The sequence below is a fragment of the Cajanus cajan genome, chromosome 5, assembly GCF_000230855.2.
Source record: "Cajanus cajan strain Asha chromosome 5, NIPB_CcT2T_4, whole genome shotgun sequence".
NCBI lineage: Eukaryota > Viridiplantae > Streptophyta > Magnoliopsida > Fabales > Fabaceae > Cajanus > Cajanus cajan.
In genome coordinates this window covers 65,664,619-65,692,063 of record NC_138521.1, presented here as the reverse complement: position 1 = coordinate 65,692,063, position 27,445 = coordinate 65,664,619, and the positions used below count along the sequence as shown (strand labels likewise).

At 31.3% G+C, this 27,445-nt stretch overlaps 2 protein-coding genes across 2 annotated transcripts; both read left to right on the top strand.

Annotated features, from left to right (window-relative positions):
- The first annotated feature begins 3,713 nt into the window (after positions 1-3,713).
- IAA33 (indole-3-acetic acid inducible 33) lies at positions 3,714-5,227 on the top strand. Its single transcript, XM_020372853.3, has 2 exons — positions 3,714-4,450; positions 4,942-5,227. Exons 1-2 carry the CDS (start codon positions 4,041-4,043, stop codon positions 5,021-5,023), a joined length of 492 nt encoding a protein of 163 aa, XP_020228442.1. The 5' UTR covers positions 3,714-4,040; the 3' UTR covers positions 5,024-5,227.
- Positions 5,228-16,818: 11,591 nt separating this feature from the next.
- Positions 16,819-17,355, top strand: LOC109808592 (histone H4). The gene has a single exon (XM_020371644.3). It carries the CDS (start codon positions 16,891-16,893, stop codon positions 17,200-17,202), a length of 312 nt encoding a protein of 103 aa, XP_020227233.1. The 5' UTR covers positions 16,819-16,890; the 3' UTR covers positions 17,203-17,355.
- Positions 17,356-27,445: the final 10,090 nt, after the last annotated feature.

The window sequence follows — 27,445 nt, the reverse complement described above, 5'->3', positions numbered from 1 at the left end:
ATAGCATGTGTATGTCTTTGAATCTAAATTAATTTGCATATTTTTAAAAATATTTAAGGATAAAAAATTCATTTTTGATGACTTATTTTAATTATGTGTCAACTTTCTATGCTCCTCCTTTTATTATCATGTATTACATTTGATTCTAATTATAAATAATAAAATGGTTTTTTTTCTTAATAATGATCGTTTCTTCAACTGATATTGCGGTTGATCTTCAAGTCTCAAGGTTTCAAATTTGAATTTAATAAAAAAAAAACACTGAAAGAGATAATGTAATTAAGGTCCCGATAGGCTAAATGCCCTTGCTAATACCATGCTAAAAAATGGTTTATTCTTCAACAATTTAGTTTCCAAAGTTACTAAGAGTTAAATTTCTTTTATATGGTTATTTTTCATTAACTACATTTCTTACACATTTATAAACTAACATTAAATATGATAATCACTTTAAGTAAGTGATATATTTGAAAAAAAAATTGAATTCATGGTAGAATTAATTAAAAGTCATATTAATTATTTTTCTTAATCTTGATAATTTGTCTCATATTACTTATAATTAGGGTCAGAGGTAGTATTAGTTATTATAGTTTGTGTCAATCATACTTATTACCTAAATTTTTTTTATAATTGATTAAACCACCAAATTTTTTTGTAACACTTGAAAACTATATGTTATTTCATTATATGAATTTAAACTGATGGATAATATTTTTTATTTATAAATATACAATAGTTTGAATTAATGTAACAAATTATCAAATAATTTATAAATTTTGTAAAATTTGCAAATTTTATTTATTTATTAAGAATTTTGTTTTTATAAAATTAGTGAGTTTGAATTTTGGTCTCGACAATTTTTTTTTTAATTTTTCATTCCTCTAAAAAATGATTTGATTTATTTTTAAGGAATCATGATAAGAAACATATTTGTGTTTAAATAGATCTCACCATGTATGATTATCTATTCTTACTTTTTGTACTCACTTTCTTAATAGTTCATTTATATTAGATATAGTTATTGATAGCAGCTAGTGAAAATACGAGCACTATATTTTATCTATCTATCCATAATTTTCTTTTTTGGAAATGGACTATATATATATATATATATATATATATATATATATATATATATATATATATATATTAGTTCAATGATATAGAAAACATAAATGAAGTGGAAGATTGAAATACACATAAATTATATAATAATAGCTAGCTAGGTGATTTGCAATATAATCGAGGAATAAAGAATTCTAAGAAAATTTGTGAAGACTAAAAGATGATATCACTTTTAAATATCTCTCTATATATATATCCTATTTTTTTATTGTGCTAGCGTATTTTTTTTTTGTTAGTATCTTGTAAAAATCTTTGTCATTATGCATTGCACGCGGTTGTATTTTGATAACATAAAGAAATTTGAAAAAGAGTATATTATTGACAGTTTATTTAAATAATAAAATACAATTAGGCGTGTGGCCACAAAAAGTTAGTTTATATTTCTTATTTTTATTTCTCACGATAATTTACTAATTATAAATAACTCCCTACACATAATATAGATAAAGATTTATCTCAATAATTTATTCTATAGTTTTTGTAATTTTCTAGTTCATTTTTATCAAACTATCCTTCATCATATGATGAACTTTATTTATTTTTCTACATTTATTGAATTATCTTTCACCCGAGCAACTTCTCTTTTGCTGAATTTGTCTGTCTTCCATTCACATGATCAAATAAAGTATAAAATTCATGCGCAAGAAACACTTCATTAAAATAAAGAACATTATCTATTAAGCCTATATATGCATTTTGTAGAATCGGAATAAAAGAGATGCTTTTACAAACCGTATTTCTACTAACAATACGGTAGGGATTGTGTATGAACACTCACACTCTGCAGAGACAACTGACACAAACTCCACATAACATCGAATCCCAAAGAGAAGAATTTATGATCCCAAGTTGCAGCACAAGAGGTTGCTTGCATTGTTGATAAAGCCAATTGTCACCTGAAAATCGAAACTTGAGCTACTTTGTGTTTTTGCATTGGTGGTGTCTACTTCAATTTCAAGCCTCTTTTCCATTTAACAACAAACTAAATGCTGGCCTTGTGATCTACGTAAACCGTGTAACCCGGAAACAAATTTTGAATATATACTAAATTACCCATTGTGTGAAAAATATTAATCTAAGCCTTGCTCCTTCATAGTGTCTGATGTTCTTTTCATTAGAACATACCACATTCGACAGCAAGTGAGTTAATTTGAAACTTAAAGGAAAAAAAAAAAAAGATTTGTTGATTACAGTTATTTACACAATTACCTCCAGAAAATTGTGCCTAATTGTGTTAGCTATGAATATGCTTAGCAGTAAAAAGGTTTGAAGGTAACTCTTCAGCTTGTTTTGCTAAAAGCTAATTTATAAATTGATTTAAAATGGTCAATGAAATCAAACTTCTCAAGTTAACAGTAATTAAGGTCAACAAAATCCAACTTATAATATCCTAGAAACTTGGCCCTGCCTACTTTCAGCTTGAAATCGTGACTGTGTTCTCATCAGGCATGCACACATAATTGTGAACCAGTTAAGCAAAAACTGGCCTTCGGAAAAGAATAATGATACCAACGCAATTGTTACAATAACAATTAAATAATTCTAATTAATTATATATATACATAGTTGCACATCTGATACACAAATTGAGTTTTTCTAGGCAAGTTTAGAGACACTAAGCTCATAGAGCCATTGTATATGACTATAAAATTTATAATATAGCTGGTAACAATAATTATATAAGTTATTGCTATTTAATTAAGCAATAGGCTGGCAATTTTTTTGTAACTAAAAGTGAAATATATTGCTATATTATTGAGTTTAGATCACAAATATATATTAATTCTCCATGTATTTCATCAATGTTCGTGATGTATATACATTCGAACATTACTATAAATTGATATAGACAAGGACAAATAGATAAATAAATATGTATATGTATGTATATGAAAATCAAATTCAAAAATGTAGATATATTCATTATAAGAGTTTTTTCAGTTATAGCATTGTTGTAATTACTGATTATAATTCTGTTCTGAAAGGTTTCACTGATGCTGCAAATTAAAATGAATAGTTGGGTTCTTCAATGTAGCAAACCGTTCGGCGACCGCAGCGCGGTCTTCTCCACTGTTCATGCACACTGCAATTTTGAAGATTGTTTTAACCTTTCTTTAGTGTAATCTCGTGTGCATAGCTAAGCTTGCTTTTTGTTGACACATTAAATTAATTTTTGTGGCCATCCCCATGAAATATTGTATTATTGTAATTGATCTTGACAACAAGACCTACCATAAACGTAAATGGAACTCTAATATTTTAATAGTCCTAAACTATTCACAATAAAATATAGTAGTCCTATGGTAACACCATCTTTTGCAATCACAAGCAAACATCCCCACCCTCTTCGATCTCGTACTTTTCCTACAATTCCCACCCATTTGCCTAACCTAAGAATAATGAAAAACAAGTGTAGATGAGAGTTTAATTAATTAAGTGGTGGGGGATAGAGTGAATTTAAGGAACTGAGATGAAAATTGAAAAGTGAGTGAGATATTTTGACAGAGAGAAATTAAGAGTTAGGGGAGTCCATTAAATGGCCTTGAAAAAGGAAAACTAAGCCACGAGGCTGGGGTGGATTCTAGACACCTATCTGACCTCTCCCGACATTTGTGCTATCTCTCTCTCTCTCACTTCTCTATATGTATTTCATTTTTCAACATCAAATACATGCACCATCAAAGATAGTGCCCCAACCCCACAACCTCTCAGATTTTGATGATCACTACCTCTTTATGATCTGAACTCTTACCAAACTCCATTCAAGTTGGCCACCCTTTTCACTTTTATTCCATTTCACACCTCAAGCTCCCACGCTGCATTAACATCTCTCTCTTTTCAGTACACACACTATCTTTTTTTTGTCTTTCATAAAGTTTATTACCACTTAGCCAGAAAACCGAGTTTGTGATACAATGAACAGTTTTGACCCCCAAAGACAAGACTTGTTCAAACAAAGATGGCAAGACAGGAGACAGATCATGGGTGGTGCACCTTCAACTTCCTCTTCCTTGTCTTTCTATGTTGGTAACAACAACAAGTATAGGACCAAATTCGAAGGCTTCCCTGGGCTTGAAGACGATGATCTTGTCTCCAACGTGGTTCCTGCAGTGACGGTTGTGCTAGAGGGGCGTTCCATCTGCCAACGCATCAGCCTCCATAACCATGGTAGCTACCAAAGCCTCGCCAAGGCCCTACGGCAGATGTTTGCCGAAGATGCTGGTGACAGTGACGATCTTAACCTCTCCAATGCCATTCCTGGTCACGTTATTGCCTATGAAGACATGGAGAACGATCTTCTTCTAGCTGGTGACCTTACCTGGAAGTAATAACCTCCTTTAAAGCTTAATTAATTACTACTGTAATTTTTTACATTCACACTCTACAACTTCCTCTCTCTTTCTTCCTTAGTTATTTATGAGTTTTTATCACTGTTTATGCGTAAAAGTCACAAATATACTCTTTCACGCTCTCTTTCAGACAGATTATTTCTTAAAACAAAACTTATACAGTAGTAATGTAATTATTGTTCGTCCAATTAGAATTTTATCTCTTAATGTACATATTAAGTTCTAATTTTGATTAGAGAATTTATAGTGTAAGGAGAGAAGTTTAATTTTTTTAAAAAAAATATTAAAAATTATAAAAGTAGTTCTTACACTTTATTCAATAATATATCATAATTTTGTAGTTGTTATGAATTTTATCTGATAAAAAAAGTGTTAGCTATCATATCTGTTATGGATCTGCATAGGAAAATGAACATTTATCATATTATATATACGTGGTGACTAGTTTCATGTTGTTATTAATTAGGGACTTTGTACGAGTGGCAAAGAGAATTCGGATACTTCCGGCTAAAGGAAACTCAAGAAAAGGTTCAACAAGAGGGGCATAAGTGATGATGAGCAGCAGAATATATATGGCATGGCATGTAGAAAAGGTAGAAACTAATCGAATAAATTGGACGGTGGCGGTGGGTAGAAAATGCGTTTGAGATGTTGCCATAACGTTTGCGAGAAATGTTGATTACGAGTTAATATTCCAACATGTAATGCCTTTGTGTGCTTGTATGAATAAAAGCCCCAGTTAGCAATTCGTACTCTTTATTCTTACTACTGAGGAAAAATAATTTGCTTGTTCCATAAACTGCTGCGCAGTTGCATCTCTGTTGGTTTCATAACACGATTTTGTTGTCATGCGTTGCCAACTTGACATTATATTCGTTCGATAAATTCGCGAGTCAAGTAATAAGGACGTATAGTTATTCAGAACTTAATCTTAACCAGAAAATCCATATATATGGTTTTGCTATTGTGTTTGTTTGGATGAAATAATTTTATGAAATTAATTTTGATTAAAGTCAAATTTATAATGAAATAATATACGTTTAAAACTTGTTATTATAATTTATAGAACAAACTTGTATAATTAAAATTTTCAATCTAATGTAAAAAGTTACCTTATAAATGTTTATATTAGAACCACATTTTCTCGGTTTCAAACACGAAGTCGTAAACCAAACATTTTTCTAAACAAGTTTAAAAGATGAGAAAAAAATAGTTGACAAGTTTAAATCTTGACTTTAGGTGCCGCGAAAGCACCACTAAACACACTTAACACTAGCAACTCTTCAGTTAACCATTGACATTCGCCTCTTTCATCCTAACAGAGATATATGCCTGCCATAAGATTAGAAATAATTAGGATTTATTTGAATAACTTCCTCCATGCAATATTTCAAAATTTTAAGATGTTAGATAAGGATAACTTTTAATATTTTTAAATTTAAAATGTCTTTAGTTTGATTTTAATATTAGGGCATAAGGTATATAAAAATGACCTAATATTTAAATTTAAAATGTTGCTAATTTGGTTTTAATATTAGGACAAAATTTATATAAAAAATAACCTTATAAAAAGAGAGGACGTACGCCACCCGAGTGAGAGGAGGTTATCAATGATTGAGTTTTATCAAGTTTGCCCATGAAATTTGTAATTGAAAATTTTCTCAAATATGTGCAAAAAAATTTGTAAAATAATTTGAGATAATAAATATTTATTTAGATGTTCTCGTGGAATAGGTAACAAGTGTTGAATCAAATTAAGTTTGTGTTTTTCTACATTTCTATGGTATTATTTTGTGTGCCACATATTCTTTGATCTTCATTATTGTTGAGTGTGAAGCAAGAGTTCTAATAGTGGTATCAGAGTTAATAGTGTAACTTAGTGACTACTTAAATAAATATTGAAGCTTGATGACTAGTAAAGTAGTGTGTATAAATATAAATTAATGATGGTGTCGTTATTTAAGTTGTATTGACGATAATATCTAAGCTCTAATAATGTATTTGGATGAGAGATTTTACAAATTAAAAAAATTTAAAATTATTGGTATTTGAACTACTTTAATTTCAATTTCTTTCTAAAAATATTTTATTTGGATAAGTCAAGTTCAAATTTTTAAAATTTTTGTTTGGATATGATAATTTGGTTTCATCATGGTAAAATTGATTTTAAAAATATATTTATATGTTGAAGTTTTTAAATTAAAATTTATAGAAATAAATATTAACTAATTTTAAAATTTTTAAAATTTTTAAAATTAATATAAGATAATATTTAATAATTTTAAAAATATTTTTGGATATTCAATAATTGAAAGAATGAAGATATAAGATAAAATATATAAGTGAAATAAAAAAAAACAAATATGAAAATCTTTAAATTTTTAATTTTTTGGAAGAATTTAAAATTTTACTATTTTAAGACACTTCACAAATACTTAAATTTTAAATTCTTTGTAAATTTATCATCTAAATAAAATATTTAATCTCAAGAAATTTGAAATTCTTCAAATAAATGAATTACCCTGTTTATATTCTCTATCTAAACACACTCTAAAACTACTATTAAATACCTAAACATAAAAGCTTCTACTTTAAGGAAATATACTGTGTCAAAGAGACTCAAATGAAGAATATTACTGTGCAAGGGTAAGTAAGAACTCTCACATAGCATAAAGATAGATATAATTAAGTAACAAAGACTCACAAATTTGACACCTTAAAGTTTTAGGTTAAATGTGTCAAATTCACTAATTAGCTTGTGGTCTATTAGTAGAGTTCTATTAAATTAACACTTTCTATTTCTAATAGCAATATTAAAGTTAATGGCATGACTTGGTAACCAATAAAACAATTGTATTTAAGCTTAAGGTGAATTCTTTATAGAGATCCTTATGTTGATTGTCTTTTTGGGCAATGTGAAAGTTAAGTAACGTATCTCATTGGTAATATTTAATGGTGTTGCAAGTACAAAAAATGTCATCATCTAATACTTGTAAGAAATATTGCAATTAAAAGTACGGTGAGAAACACATCAAATTTATAAAACATAAATATTATTAAAGATAATCGTAACAAATATCTATGATGATGAGAGTTGAAGAGCTAAAAATGAAGTTAAAAAAAATAATCAAAGAAAAATTATTAATTAGGAGAACAACTCAAATTTCTAATTTAAAATTTTATCATTTAAATTTATAATGTTATTAATTTGATTATATAGATTAAGAGATGAATTTAAGGTCAAGATGAAAGATGTGTAAAAATGGGTCTTGTGAAGAAAGAAGACATCACTCGAGTGAGAAGAGATAATTATCGATAAAAGGTTTATTAAGTTTGTAAATAATAATAATAACAATATAAAGGATTGTAACATTTTTTTTCTTTTCAAATTTGTCTATAAAAGTTGTAATTTGATGTACGATAATGAATACCAGTGGAAATGTTCGTTTGTTATTTCTATTTGACATTATTATTTTATGTTTCTTTGTATCCTTAAATTTTCATCGTTGAACGTGATGAATTTTTTCCCTAAATATTCTAAGTATTTCATCCTAATTGCTAGTAAGTAGTGTATCTATCCAAACCCTATGTGTAATTTTATTGTTACAATTGTACCCACAAAAGTAGATGAAGTAATTACTACTAACTTTCAAATCGAAAGGGAAAACGGCGGTTAAGCTTGAGATCTTTTAAAGCATTCAGTGCTCAAAACGACTTATTAATGTCCAGAGGTTGGTTTATATAGTTTATAACATGCCTTAAAGATAACTAGGGACACCTTCCTTCGTTTAATATTTACAGCTACAGTTAAACTTATTTAATGGAACCCAGTTCATGAATCCAGGACCAACCTCACTATATATGTAAGAAACTGTTCAACAATTGAGGCCTAGAGCCGTACTAGAAAAATTAATTTAGACTAGTTTTTTCTTCATTTTGCAGCTTTTTTTTATACAAAGGGTAATTTTTTTTTTACAAAATTCCCATAATAGTAAGTTTTTTAACAATAATTTCGGAAAAATAATTATTCGTATTCGAGGAACACAATATTTAAAAGAGAAATCGTTTTTTTAAACACGACTTGTTATTTAATAGTAATTTTTTAATTTAAATTAATAAAAGTCGTGTTTGGTGTTTGTGTCGTATTATATTTGAGTTTTTTCAATTTTGTATTTTAAATAAAAGTCGTGTTTTTAATATGCTATATATTTTTTTAAAAATTATAAACCATATTTTGATCACAATTTTTTTTAAATAAATTTAAATTAAAACTTCCATATGAATAAAAAAAACTTCAATGTTTTGCCGACCTCCACCTTCTCTATGTTGATTTGAAAAAAATAAATAAATAAATAACTGACGGCGACTTGAAAAAAAAATTAAAAGTTAAAATTGTGCTGTTAAACCCGACTTGTACATTAAAAAATAAGATAAATAAGTGTAGTGACTCGTGTATTTAAAACACAACTTTCATTTAAAATTAATCAAAAAGATTAAGATATTATAAGTTTTAAACATGAATTTTACTGATTTAAATTAAAAATGACAGTAAATTAGGAGTCGTGCTTTAAAACACTACTTTCTTTTTAAATATTTTCTCCATAAACGACTTATTTCTTTTTTGAATTTATTTTTAAAAAACTAACCCATTATATAAATTTTGTAAAATAATCATCCCCTTTATGTTAAAAAGCCTCATTCTACTCAAAAGAAGATACACTACATGAAAAAAATGAACTAACCGAAAACGAAAATAAAAACCTTTCCAATGAATTGAAACCGGTCAAAGTGACACTCAAACTAGCAAGTTGATGATGTCCTAAATATAATATAAATGCTCCTCCCTGTGGCTACCCACAAAGACACGTTGGGTGATGCTGATTAAGCCCATTTCATCCTCTAATAAGTGGTGTTTGCTAACTTATATATATAATGGTCCAATATGTATGTCACTAAAGTCACAATGTTGTATGGTACTTTCTTATATGTGCTCCCTTTATACTTTCCGGTGCTTACAAGAGATGATTTATGCTTTGACATTTATGCATTTCAACATTCATAGAACAGTTCCCTTATTTGAACTTAAAAAATTGACACGGTATTTCATTTTATAGTTATATATGTGCATACAAAAATGTATTTTAAAAATTAAAGAAGATAACCTTTTAGTACAAACTTAAAAAAACTTTTGGAAAGTTTCTTAGTAAAAACAAATTTTTATTTTCAATTGAGAAGTTCTGAAGAAAAAAACTCTTTTAAAATTGCATCCAAACACATTGTCATTCTATTTTAATATTTTTTAAAAATATTTTATTAGGCACCCCATAGCATTGTATCGTGTCCGAAGTATATATCCTCCTACAACAATGTTCTCTAAATATTATATTTTTCCCCTTTTAATCAAAACAATTCTTATATTAAACTATTTAATTACTCTAGTAGTAAGTTGTAATAAGAAGCTTTGTGTATGGATATTGTTTCATTACTAAGTTATTGTAGAAAGGGTCCAACTATTATGATGGAGTTGGGTATGAGTTACATTTAAAATCGACAAGACGTCGACAATGAAAGAGTCGAATCGGAGATGAACATTGAAATGTCGAAAACAATTATGTTTGTACTTTGTAGTTACCTTCTTAAGATACCCTCTCTCACCCTAAAGGTCGTTGGATCCCCACTACATCTCTCTTTTTGAAATCAACTATATTCGTACTTTGTAGAAATCTAATGAGCAATATCTCATCCATATATTTGGAGGCATACTCGAAAACTTTATTAAGGATTCAATCTGAGTATTGCTCAATGTTCATAACTGGTTTGATGTCAAGATTAGGAGTCACCAATAGGTTTGGAATATTATCCTTATTTTGAATTGCCCCACTTGAACCAACTACCTAATTCTCAACATGGTCAAATTCTTGATATACCTCAGTAGTCGACTTATAATGGTTCTTTCTAATAGGGGATACTAATGCATTAGGAGTGATTAGAGTTGAATAAGAAGAGGGCTGGGAGGAGTTAGAAGAACCAAAAGAACTAGAGGAAATGAGTTTGCTTCCATCCCCTTAAAAAATGGAGACTCTACGTGTTAGAATAGTGGATTAAGCCTAACTCAACCCTACAAAACCGGCTTGTAAGGTGAGGGTTGCTTTCCACTTATATACTATTCAATTGCCTAATCTCTAGTCGATGTGGGACTTGGGTTTTTCCCAAAACACCCCCTCACGTCCAGCACTATCAGGCTTGGTACGTGGATAAATGGTGGGTGGCCCTTTTTAATGATCTAGGATTGGCGGGACTTGGGTTTTTCCCAATACACCCCCTTCACACCTATGAGGCATGCATCAATGGTGGGTAACCCATTTTTAAAGTGAATCTAAATGGCTCTACAGGTCGGGTTTCCAAGTTTCGCCAAAAACTTGTGAATGATGGTTTTCAAGTTTCGCCGGAAAATTTGTGAGGAAGGGGTTTCCAAGTTTCACCCATAAAACTTGTGAGGAAGGGGTTTTCAAGTTTAACCCACAAAACTTGAAGGGAGGATTTTCAAGATATATGTAACACATTTTGAAATAAATAATGAACATCCTTATGGACGTAGACATGTGGGACTTGGGTTTTTCCCAATACTACGCTATTACTCAAACCCATAATAGGAGAAGGAGGACATACCTAATAGGTACTTGATTTTTGATTGTTTTAGAGAAGGTGGGAGAATAAGAAGTTCTTAGTGTAATCGGAAGGCATGAATGGCAAGCAATTTTTGGTGAGGACTAAGGGACACTATTTATAGACATTAGGAACTCTAGGAGATGAAGCATTGCATCCTTGTGAACCGATAGATCTCCTCTTGATCAATGAATGAGACGAGTTGTTCTTTCATTTTCCCATAAGGCATCAGACTCTAGTCTCCAAAAAGTTCTATAGTAATTGACAAGTCATCATTATGCACCTAAAGTGACTGACTTACATATCCCAAGGGGTGGCGTATCCATGAAAGCAATGATTTCAAAACTTGAAGCAAATTTTTCTTTTCCACCATGAAGACATTGAACTCTTCTCCCTAAAGGTTGAATACTAAGGGGCTTGTGTACCAGATAAGTCTTGACTTCTCATACTAGGAACATGATGGTCTTATCACGACTTCCAAATCTTACTAATCAATAAGTTGAGTAGACAACACTCCTCTAACTAGGTAGTCGTCCTCGAGTCACTGAACACTCCTCTTTGCAATTAAGTATAATAGATAGTAACGTTCAACCATTACATAACAATAAAAGGTTTTGATTGCACTAAAATGTTGTGATTGATTAATGGTTACATTACATTTTTCTCCTATATATACTTGCATTCCACCTTCCCAATATATGCTAACTCTTAAGTCTACACTCGTGCACTCCAAATACTTGTTTACTTTGGCATTAGAGTTTGTTTTGCATGTACAACCACCATTTTCAAACTCAAAGATTGAAAACTGAGGATCGATGACTTTGGGTTGAAGACTTTGGATGAATATTTTTTTTTAGCAAGTATACATGTATTTTTATTTTTGGTATTAGCTACAATATCTCCCATATAAGACAATTTTTTTAGATAAGATCACTGTAGATTACAAAATATTTTATTTTGGTATTTAATACAAAAATATATTTAAGACTTGAATTTGAGACTATTATTATTATTATTTTTTAACTTGTGCCTATTAGTTAAACTTATATTTTTTTTGTTTGAAAAAAAAAATAGATTGGCCACCCCAATTAAGTACTTGTACGGGTCTTTTCTTTTAATCTCCTTCATTGCTTACTTATCGTGTTCATGTGCAATAGCACTAGTATAAACATTGACATTAATTGTTAGTTAATTGCATAAAAGTAACATCTTAGTAATTATTTTTTATTTTTTATTTTTTTTATAGTATCTCTCTTATCTTCCTACAGATTGAAGGGGAGAAGGAATGTAACTATTTTATCTTTGCAGTTATAGTTTCTCGCATTAACATATATTCTCTTCATGTTTGCAGTATGTGCTAACAGCCAGAGATCTTATTCATTTTTTACAGTTTTAACTTGTGGGAAGTGGTTGTTTCAAATGACAAGTTATAGATCCACCAATAATACGGAGCCTCTAAATTAGCTTCAAAATTAAAGGCGGGCTCAACTTCCTCAAATCAAAATTGATATGGACCACGAGAAAATAAATGTCATGGACCACTGTCAATAAGTCAATAATGACAAAGTGAAAAATGAAAAATAGATAAGGATGGGAAATCTGATATTCAAGATTAATGGAAACGAATAAAATCACCCCATCATCCATGCTAGTTTAACTAAATTAAGAGGGCCTTCAATTATAATAAAAAATACAAATAATAACAAACCTCTTAAAAAAAGAATAATTGGGGAAGGTTTGCCTTGTTTAACTTCAGGGTCATCACCAAGAACAACATATATGGTGCATCAAAGAGTAGATTCCACGATGTATTTTTTTCGATCAAAATGTCGCCTGTGTAAGATCGATCTGTGGGGAAAAATTAAAGAATCCTCTTGCATTTTGAAGTGTAAAAATAAACAAAACAAAATACAACTGAAGTGTACCCAGTTCCCACGCAAATTGGAACTCCTCTTTCATATAGATGGTTGACTAAACGGCTAGCACCTATATGACAGATAAAAATGGCACATATGGACATCAATAAGTAAACATTTTAGTAGTAATTAGTAACTGCATATAGCACAAATTTTGCATGTTTAAGTTTTTATATAGCTACTAAGTCAATTGAGTTTGACAAGCTTACTTACAAACGATTCAAAACTAATCCCAATTCCCAATTCAGTAACAAAGGTACAATAAAAGAACTAGCTAGCTAGCCACATTACAAAAGATAAAATAAATTTTTTACAATATTATCTAATTGTGTATAAATATTATTAAATTATTTTTATAACATATTATTAAATGTTACATATAGTTCATATTAACATATTATAAAATATTATATATAGTTCATATATTATTAAAGACTTTTAATAACATTTATACATAATTAGACAATACTTTTCAAATGTTATCAAAATGATATTTTTGTAACATTTTAATAATTTTGTTAAGCTTTAGTTAACTTTATAAAATAATAATTAATTTTAATATAGATGTTGCTATCAATTATATCTTATAACTCTTAGTCCTTTATAAGTTATTTAAAGTTAAAGATAATTTTAGTTAGTCATCACTAAATCTATATCAATTATCAAAATTCATTTATCTTAATTATAATTTTATGATTATATATATTCTTTATATATCATTCATTTACTCTATATGAAACTTTAATTTTGAAAAATTATCAGAGATTGGAGAAGTGTATTTTTAACTGTGATTTTTTTTACTCGATATGAGGCTTTAATTTTAAAAATAATTAGAAAGAATAATATTGAAAAAAAAATGTTATTATAACTATAATAACATTTTTTTAAAAAAATATATTATAAAATAATTCATTTACTTAATTTATAATAATATTTTAATAAATGGAAGTAGGTAAACGTTATTAAAGAAATAAAATGTATATAGCAACTTAAAAACATGAAAAATATAAAGATGCCAATAATATCAGTAGTATACAAAAGTACCTAGTTACAAAATCATCGCAGAAATATATTATATAAGAATTTTATGAGTTAAAGTTCAAAAATACACTGCAACCATCTTTGTAATTTTTCCTATCTTTACCAAAAAAAAAATTCACTGAATAAGAAGCTACAAGTTTTGATATTCGCATATATCACTATGCGGATGTCATAATTTCTTCTCGTCCCTATTAGATCCATTTTGAGATGAATCTTTTATGGTTTTCATCATGTGTATATCTACACAAAGGATGGAAGATGCCCAATACATTGTTTTAGAGTCTTGTTAGCATTAAATCAAATCTTAGCAAAATTATGGTTAGTTATGGTTGCATATTTTGATCAAGTGATTTTTATGTAACTCTTATTTGTTAAATTATGTTTGCATATTTTGATTAAGAGATTTTTTTTTTCTAATCTGATATTACTACCATGGTGTCGTTCAATAAAATTATTATTATTTATTTTATTTTACCTTTCAAAATAAAAATTTAAAATATGATCCTTTAGAATATATTAATTAATCAATTCTTATATATAAAATATCAACAATTATTTTGATTCAAAGTCTTCTATACAAAATAGTGGTTTGTATTTTTAGATGCAACCCATCTTAACTTGATATCCTAGACGAATAACAAAAAATGACACACTCATAGATTTTTTAAATATTGCCTACAACTCCAACTTTTAAATTCAAATGTGTAAACAACATACAACAAAAACATTTGCCATAAAAAATGATTAAACATACGGTGCATTTGTTTCGTATGACACTAAGAATTATTCATAGAGACAACAACATAATGAATTTTTTTTGACAAATAATAGTTATACATCACAAATAAGTTTATAATGACTAAAAAATGGGTGCTCTTAATTTGATTTTAAAATCCAACAAAGTAGGAGAGATAATGATTTGAAGAATAAAAGTGTTAGAAAAATTTTAGATATAAAAAAAGAAAATAAAAATTTATAGACAAATTTTATTTATGATTTAACGTTAATAGAAGTTCATGTTGAAAAAAAAAGTCAATAACATTATCATACAACCTTCTTTTATATTTAACACTACTGATTGATTTTTCTAAAATTATTAGTAGATTTTTGTTAAGAGATGAAAAATCATCTATTAATTAATTAGTTGTTCATAATTAATATATTTTAGACAATAATTTTTATATATAATTTAATTATTTATTATATATATATATATATATATATATATATTTTATGTTATATAAATTAAATAATATTTTTTTTTGGTGTACAGCCAAAAATTAGAGCCTGGGTGATTACTCCTCTAACCCAAGGTCACCACTATTTTTAGGACTTTGAGTCGATGAGATAATTTTTAGAAATTATTTCAATTTTATATCTAATTTAATTTTTATTTATTATAATTATTTATATATTAAATTTTAATATTTTAGAGAATTATATATAAATAAAAACTGTGTTACAATATAAATTATTCACCATAAATAAAAAATATAATTTAAATATTTAAAAATATTTATTTATTTAAATTTTAAAAATAATTTATATATTTAAATATATTATTTATTTATTTATATAAATTATTTCAAATTTATACTTATATATAATAAATATGTATAAATATTTAATCTGTACATTATACATATCAAAATATTATAATATTTATGTTCTCATAAATCATTATATATATTTTTTACTTATCTTTATTTGACTTAATTTTCTTTTAATATTTAAATTTTTTATTTCAATTCGTTCTACGGAAATATTTTACTTTAGTGCTTCTGGTAGACCGAGTCATGATTAGTCTAAATTTTAAAGCACTATTTGAAGTATTTAGCTAGACAAACCCTTCATCCCAAACTTACTGTTCAACATAATCGTAAGACTATCATTTTTAGTCATGGTTTAATTAAGTTGTAATTTGCTGAAAATAAAACTGTCATAATTAAATAAAGATAGACAAAATTTAATTAATCACATTAATAAAAATATTCATTATCTTAAAATATATTATATATGTTTATAAAATTTTTCTCTTTTACACGTTAAAATTAAAAACTCTCGACACAAATTTTATAGATATAACTTAAAATTATAATTAAACTATAAATTTTGAAAATATATTTTAGAGCTTAAAACTATAAAATATATGTTGCAGACAGTAAAATTATATTTTAGTTATATTTAATTTTATTCAATACATGCTCTTTTGTTTTTTTATGTAGTGAATGTAATTTTGAAATAAAGTATATGACATCTTATAATATGCTGCGAATAAAATACATCTGAATTAACTATTAAATTATCATCAATGACTTGTTTGATTCATGTTAACGACTAAGCATAATTTAGAAGCAGTTCATGTGTGTAATTTTTTCATTATTGCACACATATATAGCAATTAGGCAATTAGTAATTTCGTGGCGCGGTGTCTCATTTTCATGTGGAGCGCATTCAAAAAAATTCCCTAATTCAATTGTGCTCCCTGTTTCCCCCTCTCGTCCTTAAAAAATGTGTTTTCTCGCAGACACAAATCCCAACGAAGAAACACCCAACCACCCAAATTTCAAAGGTCAGTATCCGCGTCACACACTTTGGGCCAATCCGCATCAAGCATTTTACATCCAACGGTGACATTACCCATTCACGCGGATAGCAAGCCAATCCAACGGCGATAATCCTATTGCGGCATCTATATAAATCTTTAAATTCGCTTGGGTTTAACGTAGGAAGTTGCAAGCGTAAGCGTGCATATTGAGTTTGGTATCGAGAAAAGAAAAAGATCGTGAAGCATGTCGGGAAGAGGAAAGGGAGGGAAGGGTCTGGGAAAGGGAGGAGCGAAACGACACCGTAAGGTTCTGAGGGATAACATTCAGGGAATTACGAAGCCCGCGATTCGGCGTCTGGCGAGACGTGGCGGCGTTAAGCGTATCAGCGGTCTCATCTACGAGGAAACTCGCGGAGTTCTCAAGATCTTCCTCGAAAACGTCATTCGCGACGCTGTTACCTACACCGAGCACGCTCGTCGCAAGACTGTTACTGCCATGGACGTTGTTTACGCCCTCAAAAGGCAGGGGAGGACCCTCTACGGTTTCGGTGGTTAGAGAATTGGGGATTAGGGTTTCAATTCTTCTGTTCATATTGTGCAATAGTTCTTGAGCTTTAGCTTAGGTTGAACAATTGTTTTTGTTTGCCTTTCAGGTTATGCTTCGAGAATTTTTAATTTGTTAATCCGATTGACATCAACTTTTTCATTATTTTGTAGCCTGGGCGCACGCTTTGTGTATTTGTGATTTCTCGTTAATTAGTTCCAACTAAGTTAAAAGTTATCATACGCTTAATTGAAATTAGATCGTTCGATTTAAAACCCGAAGCAATGTTTCAGGGAAGTACCAGTTCGATATAGGTTTTATGATTTCGTCTTCCTCTGCAACTTAAAAAATTTAAAAACTATAAGCCGTCTTATCATTGAATCCAGACTGCAATTCCAACTTATTTTTTAAGAAGCTGAAAAAATCCCAATTCTTCTGGTGACGTATTGTATGAGAGTTATAGTTAAAATTGTTGATCGATAGCTGCTGCATTTCATGCTTTTGCTTCGAAGAGATGTTGTAGATTGGTGATAAAATTTGTATGGTGTGTGTACCGTTTCGGACTTATATTGAGATGGTCTACACTAAAGATTTTTCTTGTCTTATAGGCTTAAGACTAGGGTGGCAATTATACCGTCTTAGGCTAAGACTTATATGGAGATGGTTTACACTAAAAACTTGCTAAAGGTTGGGGGGTAATTTTACCGTCCCGAACTTATATCGAGATAATCTACACTAAAGAGTCTTTTTGTCTTACAAGCTCAAGACTGTAGAGTAATAGTGTTGTCTCGGACTTATATCTAGATAGTTTATCGATGAACATTCGGCCGAGATGAAATACTAAGATGGAATAGCGTGAGGACTGAGGGATGAGCTTTGGTTACATAAGTACCATCTTGTTTGATTTCTGATATAGCTTTATGAGGATTTAGAGACGAGAACTTTAGTCTAGTACGCACCATATCAGAAATAATATTACATTAATGATAATCAAATATTTGGAACGTGTACTAACCTGGCTTAAGGCCGACCGAGTTCATTAGACAATTTTGACTGAGATGACCATTTAGTCAAACTAAAGTAAATATATGAAATGCTGAGGTGTGACATTGGAGAAGGAAGAATGGTAATACACCTCAGCATATCAATGATATTGAATATGACTCAACCGCCGATAATCCTTAGAAACTAACCAAACAATAGTTACACGGTTACTCAAGAACGGCCATAGGTAATAATATATGCAATACATGAGATATGAGAGATAACTAACTTGATCTTCGAAGTCCCTTTTGCAGTTACATCCGAGACGCTTGGGCAAGAAGACCGGAGAGAAGGAATTCACCCCAATGACCGATCTCATCTGATCTTGACTGAATCGAACAAGGAAGACGACTTATCCGAGTTAGGGATCCGACCTGATTCGTGTAAGTACAGAACGTTAAAATGGTCAATCTGGAATAAAATCCCATTAATGATAATTAAATATTTGGAACGTAAAAATGGTCAAGAAGAATCACGAAACTGAGAGGATTACGGGGTCTATAAGGAGTAGCTATAAAACCGTGAATCCTAAACCTAATGAGAGACTCTTACTCTTGAATGCTCTGATTTGAGAGAATTGACCTAAGAGAAAAATCCTAGATACCTCCTTGGCCGGAATAGTATGATTGACGTTAATTTGTTTTATGAGCTTATTAAACATTATTTTTAATATAATGTCAAGTAGTGGCCTAATGGATTGTCCTGTACCCTGACTTTTAGTTTGGATGTAGTTCCGATTTTAATAATTTCTTCATAGTTGTCCTTCAATATAATTTAAGGACATAATTGTGGTAGAAAGTATGATGGATAATGGACTAATGGTAGAAATTAATTTGGAACTTATTTTTTTTTATTTATAAATAATTGGATTCTTTTAGTCGAATTTTCTTGGGTAGGAATTATGAAATTTACGTCGACTAAGTAAATAAAACATTTTTTTTGGGTAATTATATTGTTGGTATTAAGTATCTGTTAGGTAGGATAAGTATTTATTAGTGTTAGGATCCCTCCTTAATTGGAGAGGTTCTAGAAAATTCTAGAGCTTTCTAGAGAAGTATAGAATTTTCTAGAACATTCTAGAGAATCTTAGAGAATTGTAGAATACTCTAGAAGCTTGTGGAATAGTGTAGAATCCTCTGGAACATTCTAGAGATGTGTGGAGCCTTCCGGAACCTTATTGATAGAAAGAGTAGGAGAAGTGAAGATTGTAACTCCTCCAAAGCTCCTCCTAAGCTCGGATCAACTTCAATGGAGATAAACCGATTGTATCAACACCTTAGGAGAAGGAGAACTCTCGGATGGAAGGCCAAAGCCTTAGAGGGAAGTATCCAAGCTCAAAACTCAAGGGATTGCTCACTTCAAAGTTAAAGAAACTAGGTTTTCCTAAAGGATTTTTGAAGGCACTCTCTAGGGTTTTCTCTTGGAATTCGGTGACTCTTGAAAGATGGCTGAAATGTATTTAGAAATCTCATATATTCAAAAGTGTCTACAATAGGTGGGAAAAGATACACTTATAGGAAGAAATTAGGTTAACTTGGGCGGCAATTTCAAACCAATCAAATTGGCGCCAAGTTTGAATTTCAAATTTGAATTTGAAATTCAAACTTTGGCTTCCAACGTGACTAATTCAGATGCTACCCTCATTTAGGAGTCATTTAGAAGTGATTTGAGTTGCATTTGAAGCTCACATGGCCGGAACCACACCATGCCATCCATGCGACTCAAATTCAACTCAAATTACTTCTAAATGATGCATAAATGAAGCCTAATTTTCCTATTAATGTATTCTTCATATAACCCTAATCTAATGACCGAAATACATTGGTCTAATGAATACAATGAATAGGAAAAAATATAAGAAGAAGAATGAGCCCAATATTGGGTATCAAAAGCCCAAAGCCCAAGAAGCCCAAAATTAAGCCCAAGACACCTAAACCCTAATCTATGGTCAAAATACAAGACCAACATCAAAGTAAATTCCTATACTAAGAAAATACAATTAATCATGGTGTTCAATCAATCAAAGCCCAAGTGAGAAGCACCCTAGGCCCACCAAGCCCATTGGGCCCACTAAGCTTTGAAGCAGTCAATTCTTCAAGTAACCTCCTGACCATAGCTCTAGTGGTTGGGCCTTTAGCTCATGCTCTTCCATCACTTATGGAAGAGTATAGAAGGATATAGAAGGGAGTAGAGATTCCTGGAATGTGTGGAGCATTCTAGAGAACCAATCTCAACCCTTGATCCCCACCATTCATTTTGAAGGTGGAGTAGTATAAATAGGGGTAGGAGGCTTCATTCCTATCCATCCAAGCCAAGAGTGAATCCACTTCTTAGAGTGAGAAAGTGAGAAAGCCTCTTTGTGAGAGAAGAGAGATAGTCTCAAGTTTGAGTGTGCCACCATAGAGTGAGTCAATTTTGTAATTACATTCTTGTAATCCTACTATTCTTTTGTATAGTGGAAGAATCTCCATATTGGAGAATTTAACTCGTGTGCTCCCATTACTACCTTTAATTTCTAAGTGCCTATCTTAACTTCACGAAGCGGGAAAGTCCGAGTTTTCCCAACAGTGGTATCAAGAGCCAGGTTCATCAAAAGCTATCATTAGCTCGTGCAGTTCAAGATGGAGGACAACGTTGCTCATGATGGAGACATGTTCAAGCTTACTGCCAATAATTATTCATATTGGAAGCCAATGATGGAGGATCATTTATACTGCAAGGATTTGCATGAGCCCATCATCTATAAAGAGAAGGTGGAAGGCAAGAGCGATGCTCAGTGGGAGCTATTGAATCGGAAGGTCGTTGCTATGATCTGTAAGTACATCGACAAATCTCTCTTTGAGCATGTTTCTACATACACAAATGCTTATGAATTATGGGCAAAGCTTGAGTCCATGATTCAAAAGAAAACACCTCGTAACAAAGCCAATTTAGTTCGTCGATTGGTGAAGTTGGAGTATAAGGATGGTCATAGTATGATTGAGCACTTGAATAACTTCAAGGGGCTTGTAAATCAATTAACCAAAATTGAGATGAAGATTGATGATGAGTTGCAAGCCCTTCTACTCCTTAGTTCCTTACCGGAAAGTTGGGATACGCTAGTAGTTACACTTAGTAACTCTGCTCCTGAAGGAAAGCTCACTATGGATGCTGTTAGTGATAGCCTTCTTGGAGAAGAATCGAGGAGAATGGAACGAGGTGAGTCTATCCATCCCGAGGCTAATATCATTGAAAACCGGGGAAAGAATGAGACTCGTGGACGTAGTAAGAGCCGAGATCAGTATCAATCTCGAGGTAGATCCAAATCACGCTCGAAGATTACATGCTATTACTGTGGAAGAATGGGTCATAGGAAAATGGAGTGTCGGTATTTCAAGAGAGATCAGAAGGCAGGTACTGTCAAGCCAGACCAAGTCATCCCAATGAAGAAGCAAGAAGAAAAGATTACCACTGCCGTAGCATCTAAAGAAGATATGTTATATATCATTGGAGAAGGTAACATCCTAAACATTGCTTATGATGATAGCTCTTGGATTGTGGATTCTGGTGCTTCCTTCCATGTTACTCCTCATGGAAGTTTCTTCTCATCCTACCAAAGTGGTGACTTTGGTACCGTTCAAATGGGAAATCAAGATAGAAGCAAGATCGTCGGGATATGAGACATTATCCTGACAACGAGCACCGGATGTAGGCTAGTCTTGAAAGATGTGAGGCATGTCCCGGCCATGCGCCTCAATCTTATCTCTGCTGGAAAGTTAGATGATGCTGGTCTGATGAATTACTTTGGTGAAGGAAAGTGGAAGCTCACCAAAGGTAGTCTAGTTATTGCTCGAGGAAAGAAAGAAGGATCCTTGTACGTAATGCAAGCTAAGCTTTGCAAAGGAGAGGTAAACATAACCACTGATGACATAGAGGTTTGGCATAAACGACTTGGGCACATCAGTGAGAAGGGTCTTCATATACTCGCTCGTAAGCAACTCCTCTCTAATGTGAAAGGTAAATCACTTGATCCTTGTGCTCACTGTTTAGCTGGAAAACAACATAGAGTTGCATTTCAAAGATCTTCTCCGCCCGCAAGGAGAAAGAACAATTCTCGACCTTGTACACACTGATGTGTGCTCAATGTCTGAGAAATCCATTGGGGGTGCACTGTACTTTGTGACCTTCATTGACGATCATTCAAGGAAGGTGTGGTTGCATTTGCTAAAATCAAAGGATCAAGTACTTGATGCCTTCAAGGAATTCCACGCTCTGGTAGAACGTGAGACTGGATGAAAGATCAAGTGTGTACGATCTGACAATGGAGGTGAATATAGAGGTCCATTTGAAACCTATTGCAAGAAACATGGCATTAGGTTAGAGAAGATTCCACCCAAGACACCGCAATTAAATGGGCTAGTTGAGAGAATGAATAGAACAATCGAAGAAAGAGTTCGCTGCGTGCTCTCTCATGCTAAGTTACCCAAGTAATTTTGGGGAGAAGCTATAATGGCTGTAGTTGACATTGTCAACCTCACACCATCAGTCCCTTTGGGTGGTGCCATCCCAGACGAAGTTTGGACGGGCAAAAGGGCATCATACAATCATCTCAAAGTCTTCGGGTGCAGGGCATTTGTTCATATCCCCAAAGATGAGCGAGCAAAGCTTGATGCAAAGACGAAGGAGTGCATCTATCTCCGCTCACCCAAGGATGAATTCGGCTATCGGCTATGGGATCCAATAAATAAGAAGGTGGTCCGTAGTAGAGACGTTGTATTCTTCGAAGACCAAACAATCGAAGACATTAAAAACTCAGAGAAGCCAAGATTGAGAAGTAATAAAAGTACCGAACTCACTCCAGTTCAACATGAGAATAATGAGACACTTCAAGACAATGATCCTAAAGAAGATGAGCCTGTGTTAGAGCAAAGCAACCAGGAGACTCATGATGAACCAGCTCAGGAAGATCCTCAATCTAGTTCTCTACCAGCACCAGAGCCGAGGCGTTCCTCAAGGGAAAGAAGACCATCCACTTGGTATAACACTGAGGAGTATGTTATGCTCACTGATGAGGGGGAGCCTCAAAGCTATAAAGAAGCAATCAAAGATATTCATAAAGAAGAGTGGAGGAAAGCCATGCAAGAAGAAATGCAATCCTTGCATGAGAATCACACTTATGAACTCGTAGAGCTGCCAAAGGGGAGAAGAGCCTTAAAGAACAAGTGGGTGTACCGGATCAAAACCAAAGATAACAACACAAAGCCTCGTTATAAAGCTCGGTTGGTCGTTAAAGGATTCGGTGAAGAAAAAGGTATTGACTTTGAAGAAATATTCTCACCCGTGGTAAAGATGTCATCCATTCGAGTTATCCTTGGCATAGCAGCAACTCAAGATTTAGAGATTGAACAACTCGATGTCAAGACGGCGTTCCTTCATGGTGACCTAGAGGAAGAGATCTACATGGAGCAGCCCGAAGGATTCAAAGTTCCGGGCAAAGAAAATTTGGTGTGTCGCCTCACGAAGAGTTTATATGGCCTTAAGCAAGCACCTAGGCAATGGTACAAGAAGTTTGAATCCTTCATGGCAGAACATGAATTCAAAAAGACAGAAAGCGATCATTGTGTCTTCATAAAGAGGTATGCAAGTGGATACTTCCTCATACTTCTACTCTATGTTGATGATATGTTGATTATTGGACAAGATTGCATAAAGATAGCTGCTTTGAAGAAAGAACTAAGCAAGAGTTTTGCCATGAAAGATTTGGGACCGGCTAAACAAATCCTTGGGATGAGAATAACTCGTGATAGATCAAAGAGACTGTTGTGGCTATCCCAAGAGAGTTACATAGAGAAAGTGTTGGAACAATTTAACATGGACAAATGTAAGCCAGTTAACACACCACTTGCTGGACACTTCAGGTTGAGTTCGAAGCAAAGTCCCACAAGTGAGAGAGAAATGGAGGAGATGAAGAAGATTCCATATTTATCTGTAGTAGGCAGTCTCATGTATGCGATGATATGCACAAGACCAGATATCGCCTATGCAGTTGGAGTCGTCAGCCGCTTCTTAGCCAACCCCGTGAATGAACATTGGCTAGCGGTCAAATGGATCCTCCAATACTTACGTGGAACTTCCAAAAGATGCTTATGCTTTGGAAAAGGGAAACTTGTGTTAGAGGGATACACAGATGCAAACTTGGCTGGTGATATTGATTCAAGGAAATCAACATCTGGATACCTAACTACTTTTGTAGGGGGAGCCGTTTCTTGGCAATCAAAACTGCAAAAGTGTGTCGCATTATCCACCACAGAGGCGGAGTACATTGCAGCTACTGAAGCTTGCAAAGAGATGCTGTGGATGAAGAACATGCTTCTTGAGCTGGTAGTAGATCAAGAAAGGAATGTGTTAAAGTGTGATAATCAAAGCGCAATATACTTAGCAAAGAACTCAACATTTCATTCCCGCACGAAGCATATTGACACAAGATATCATTGGATCCGAGAAGTCCTCGAGGAAAAGAAATTGCATCTTGACAAGGTTCACACAGACGAGAACTGGTCAGACATGATGACCAAGGTAATACCGACAAAGAAGTTTGAAGATTGCTGTCAAGGTGCAGGTCTACTACTGCCCCCCAATTAAGTCGGGAGGGGGAGATTTGTTAGGATCCCTCCTTAATTGGAGAGGTTCTAGAAAATTCTAGAGCTTTCTAGAGAAGTATAGAATTTTCTAGAACATTCTAGAGAATCCTAGAGAATTGTAGAATACTCTAGAAGCTTGTGGAATAGTGTGGAACCCTCTGGAATATTCTAGAGATGTGTGGAGCCTTCCGGAACCTTATGGAAGAGTATAGAAGGATATAGAAGGGAGTAGAGATTCCTGGAATGTGTGGAGCATTCTAGAGAACCAATCTCAACCCTGGATCCCCACCATTCATTTTGAAGGTGGAGTAGTATAAATAGGGGTAGGAGGCTTCATTCCTATCCATCCAAGCCAAGAGTGAATCCACTTCTTAGAGTGAGAAAGTGAGAAAGCCTCTTTGTGAGAGAAGAGAGATAGTCTCAAGTTTGAGTGTGCCACCATAGAGTGAGTCAATTTTGTAATTACATTATTGTAATCCTACTATTCTTTTGTATAGTGGAAGAATCTTCATATTGGAGAATTTAACTCGTGTGCTCCCATTACTACCTTTAATTTCTAAGTGCCTATCTTAACTTCACGAAGCGGGAAAGTCCGAGTTTTCCCAACAATTAGCTTGGTGAATAAGTGAGACACTCTATGTGTAGTTAACTTTAAAACAGTAGAGTGGTTAAATAAATTAATTAAAAGATAAAAAAGTTAGATACTAAAATAAGGTATTTTTTATTTATTAATGTTATAGATTAGAGATTAAGTTCTGTTGGAAAATTTGACTACTCATTTAGTGAAGATTTTTTTTTTAATTACAATTTTTATGTATAAAATTTGAATGAGATTTTATTTAAAGAAATTGTTATACGAACAATTTTTTGGTACATAAAACACTTTAGTGCGAGTTAAATTTATGGCTTAAAATTAAGTGTAAGAATTGCTTTGTAGTGTATGGAGTGAAGGAACGATGAGGGCAGGAGCTGTCTTGATTGATAGAAATGGCAGATGTAATGTGGACCTTAAATTACTAGTGACTTGAATGCGATAGATTCTTGTTTTCAGGACTCCCGAATTGGGCAGCAAATTCGCACGTTCAACAATTTTTGATGACCCACCTTGAGCCTCATAAAAGTTAGAGATACATGTATCCGTTCAGGTTCTTGATATATATATATATATTTATATGTACACCTTTTTTTCAAAAAAATAATAATTAAAATTTTAAATTATTTTTAATTTTTAATTTTTTAAGTTTATATCCACAACATTTAATTTAGTACTTTTTTTCACACATTTTCTCTCCTTTTTTCAATTTTTATATGTATTCTCTTACCTTTCCTTCATCCACCTATTTTGGTAGCATGTGAAAACTAAAAGAGAAAAAAAAAAGTATGTGAAAAAGAAAAAGAAAGTAACAAATTGAAAGTTTGAAGTGTAAAATTAGAAAATTAAAAAAAAACTACAATATTTTATAATTTTTTAAAAAAATAAAAGAGGTATACTTATAAAAAAATATATATATATATCATGAGTCATCCGTTAATCATGAACTTATGGACAAACAACATTGTGGGCCTATGACCCAATAGGTTCCGAGATGTAACCACCTACTTCTCCCCTCACTCCACCCTTGACCTTCACCAACAAATTCCCACATATTATTTTATTTTTATAATTATTGATAATATAAATTCATTATTACAATAATTAAATAATAAAATTAAAATTTTACATTTTATTGAATATATAATTTAATTATTAACATTTTATTTTAAGTATTTGTTATTTATTATTTTTTATATATTAATTTTAATTAAAAGATAAGTAATAACTTACTATAAAATGTATATAAAAATAAGCTTAAATATGATTTTAGTCCTTGTAAAATAAACTTGTTTTAATTTTGGTATTTTAATTTCTTTTTCACCTTTTTAAAACATATAAACATTATTTTTGGTTCTTATAATATACATATATATATATATATATATATATATAATTTTTTATCCCTATAAATTCTAAAATTAATATTTTTGGTTTCTCATGATTAATTTAAGGTAAATAATAGCAATTGATTTAAGGATTTATATAAAAATTTAGAGGTATCATGTGCTAATATAATATTATTGACAGTTATGAATAATATCTCCAAAGCTCACTTAATCTCTTAATAAACACATAAGTAACAAAAAAAAAATGATTACATAATAGTAAGAACTCAAAACAGTAATTTCAAATACCTCTAATACTTACTTAATCTCTTAATATAACATTATTGTATGAGTAATTGTTTTTTAATTTCATATTTAATGTTAAAACAAGTTTTTTTTTTTGTAAAAATAAAAAATATTACAAAGATAATCGTAATAGAGATTAAATATAGGTCTTCATATTTTTAACTATTCTAACCCATTATTCAATTAATAAAAAATAAGTTTATTTAATAAAATTATATATATTTTTTATTAAATTAGTTATATAATTCATTGTTTTATATTTTGATACAATAAAAACAAATGTACAATTATTTCTATTCCAATATGAAAAATATACTAGAAAAATGACCTAATTGTTATCTTAGTCCAAAGCATTAATGACCTAG

Bases quoted from the DNA above. Each gene is read 5' to 3' on its own strand.
- IAA33 (XM_020372853.3), top strand. From the start codon at position 4,041: ATGAACAGTTTTGACCCCCAAAGACAAGACTTGTTCAAACAAAGATGG. The intron at 4,451-4,941 runs GTAATAACCTCC...GTTATTAATTAG, and splicing joins GCTGGTGACCTTACCTGGAA to GGACTTTGTACGAGTGGCAA.
- LOC109808592 (XM_020371644.3), top strand. From the start codon at position 16,891: ATGTCGGGAAGAGGAAAGGGAGGGAAGGGTCTGGGAAAGGGAGGAGCG.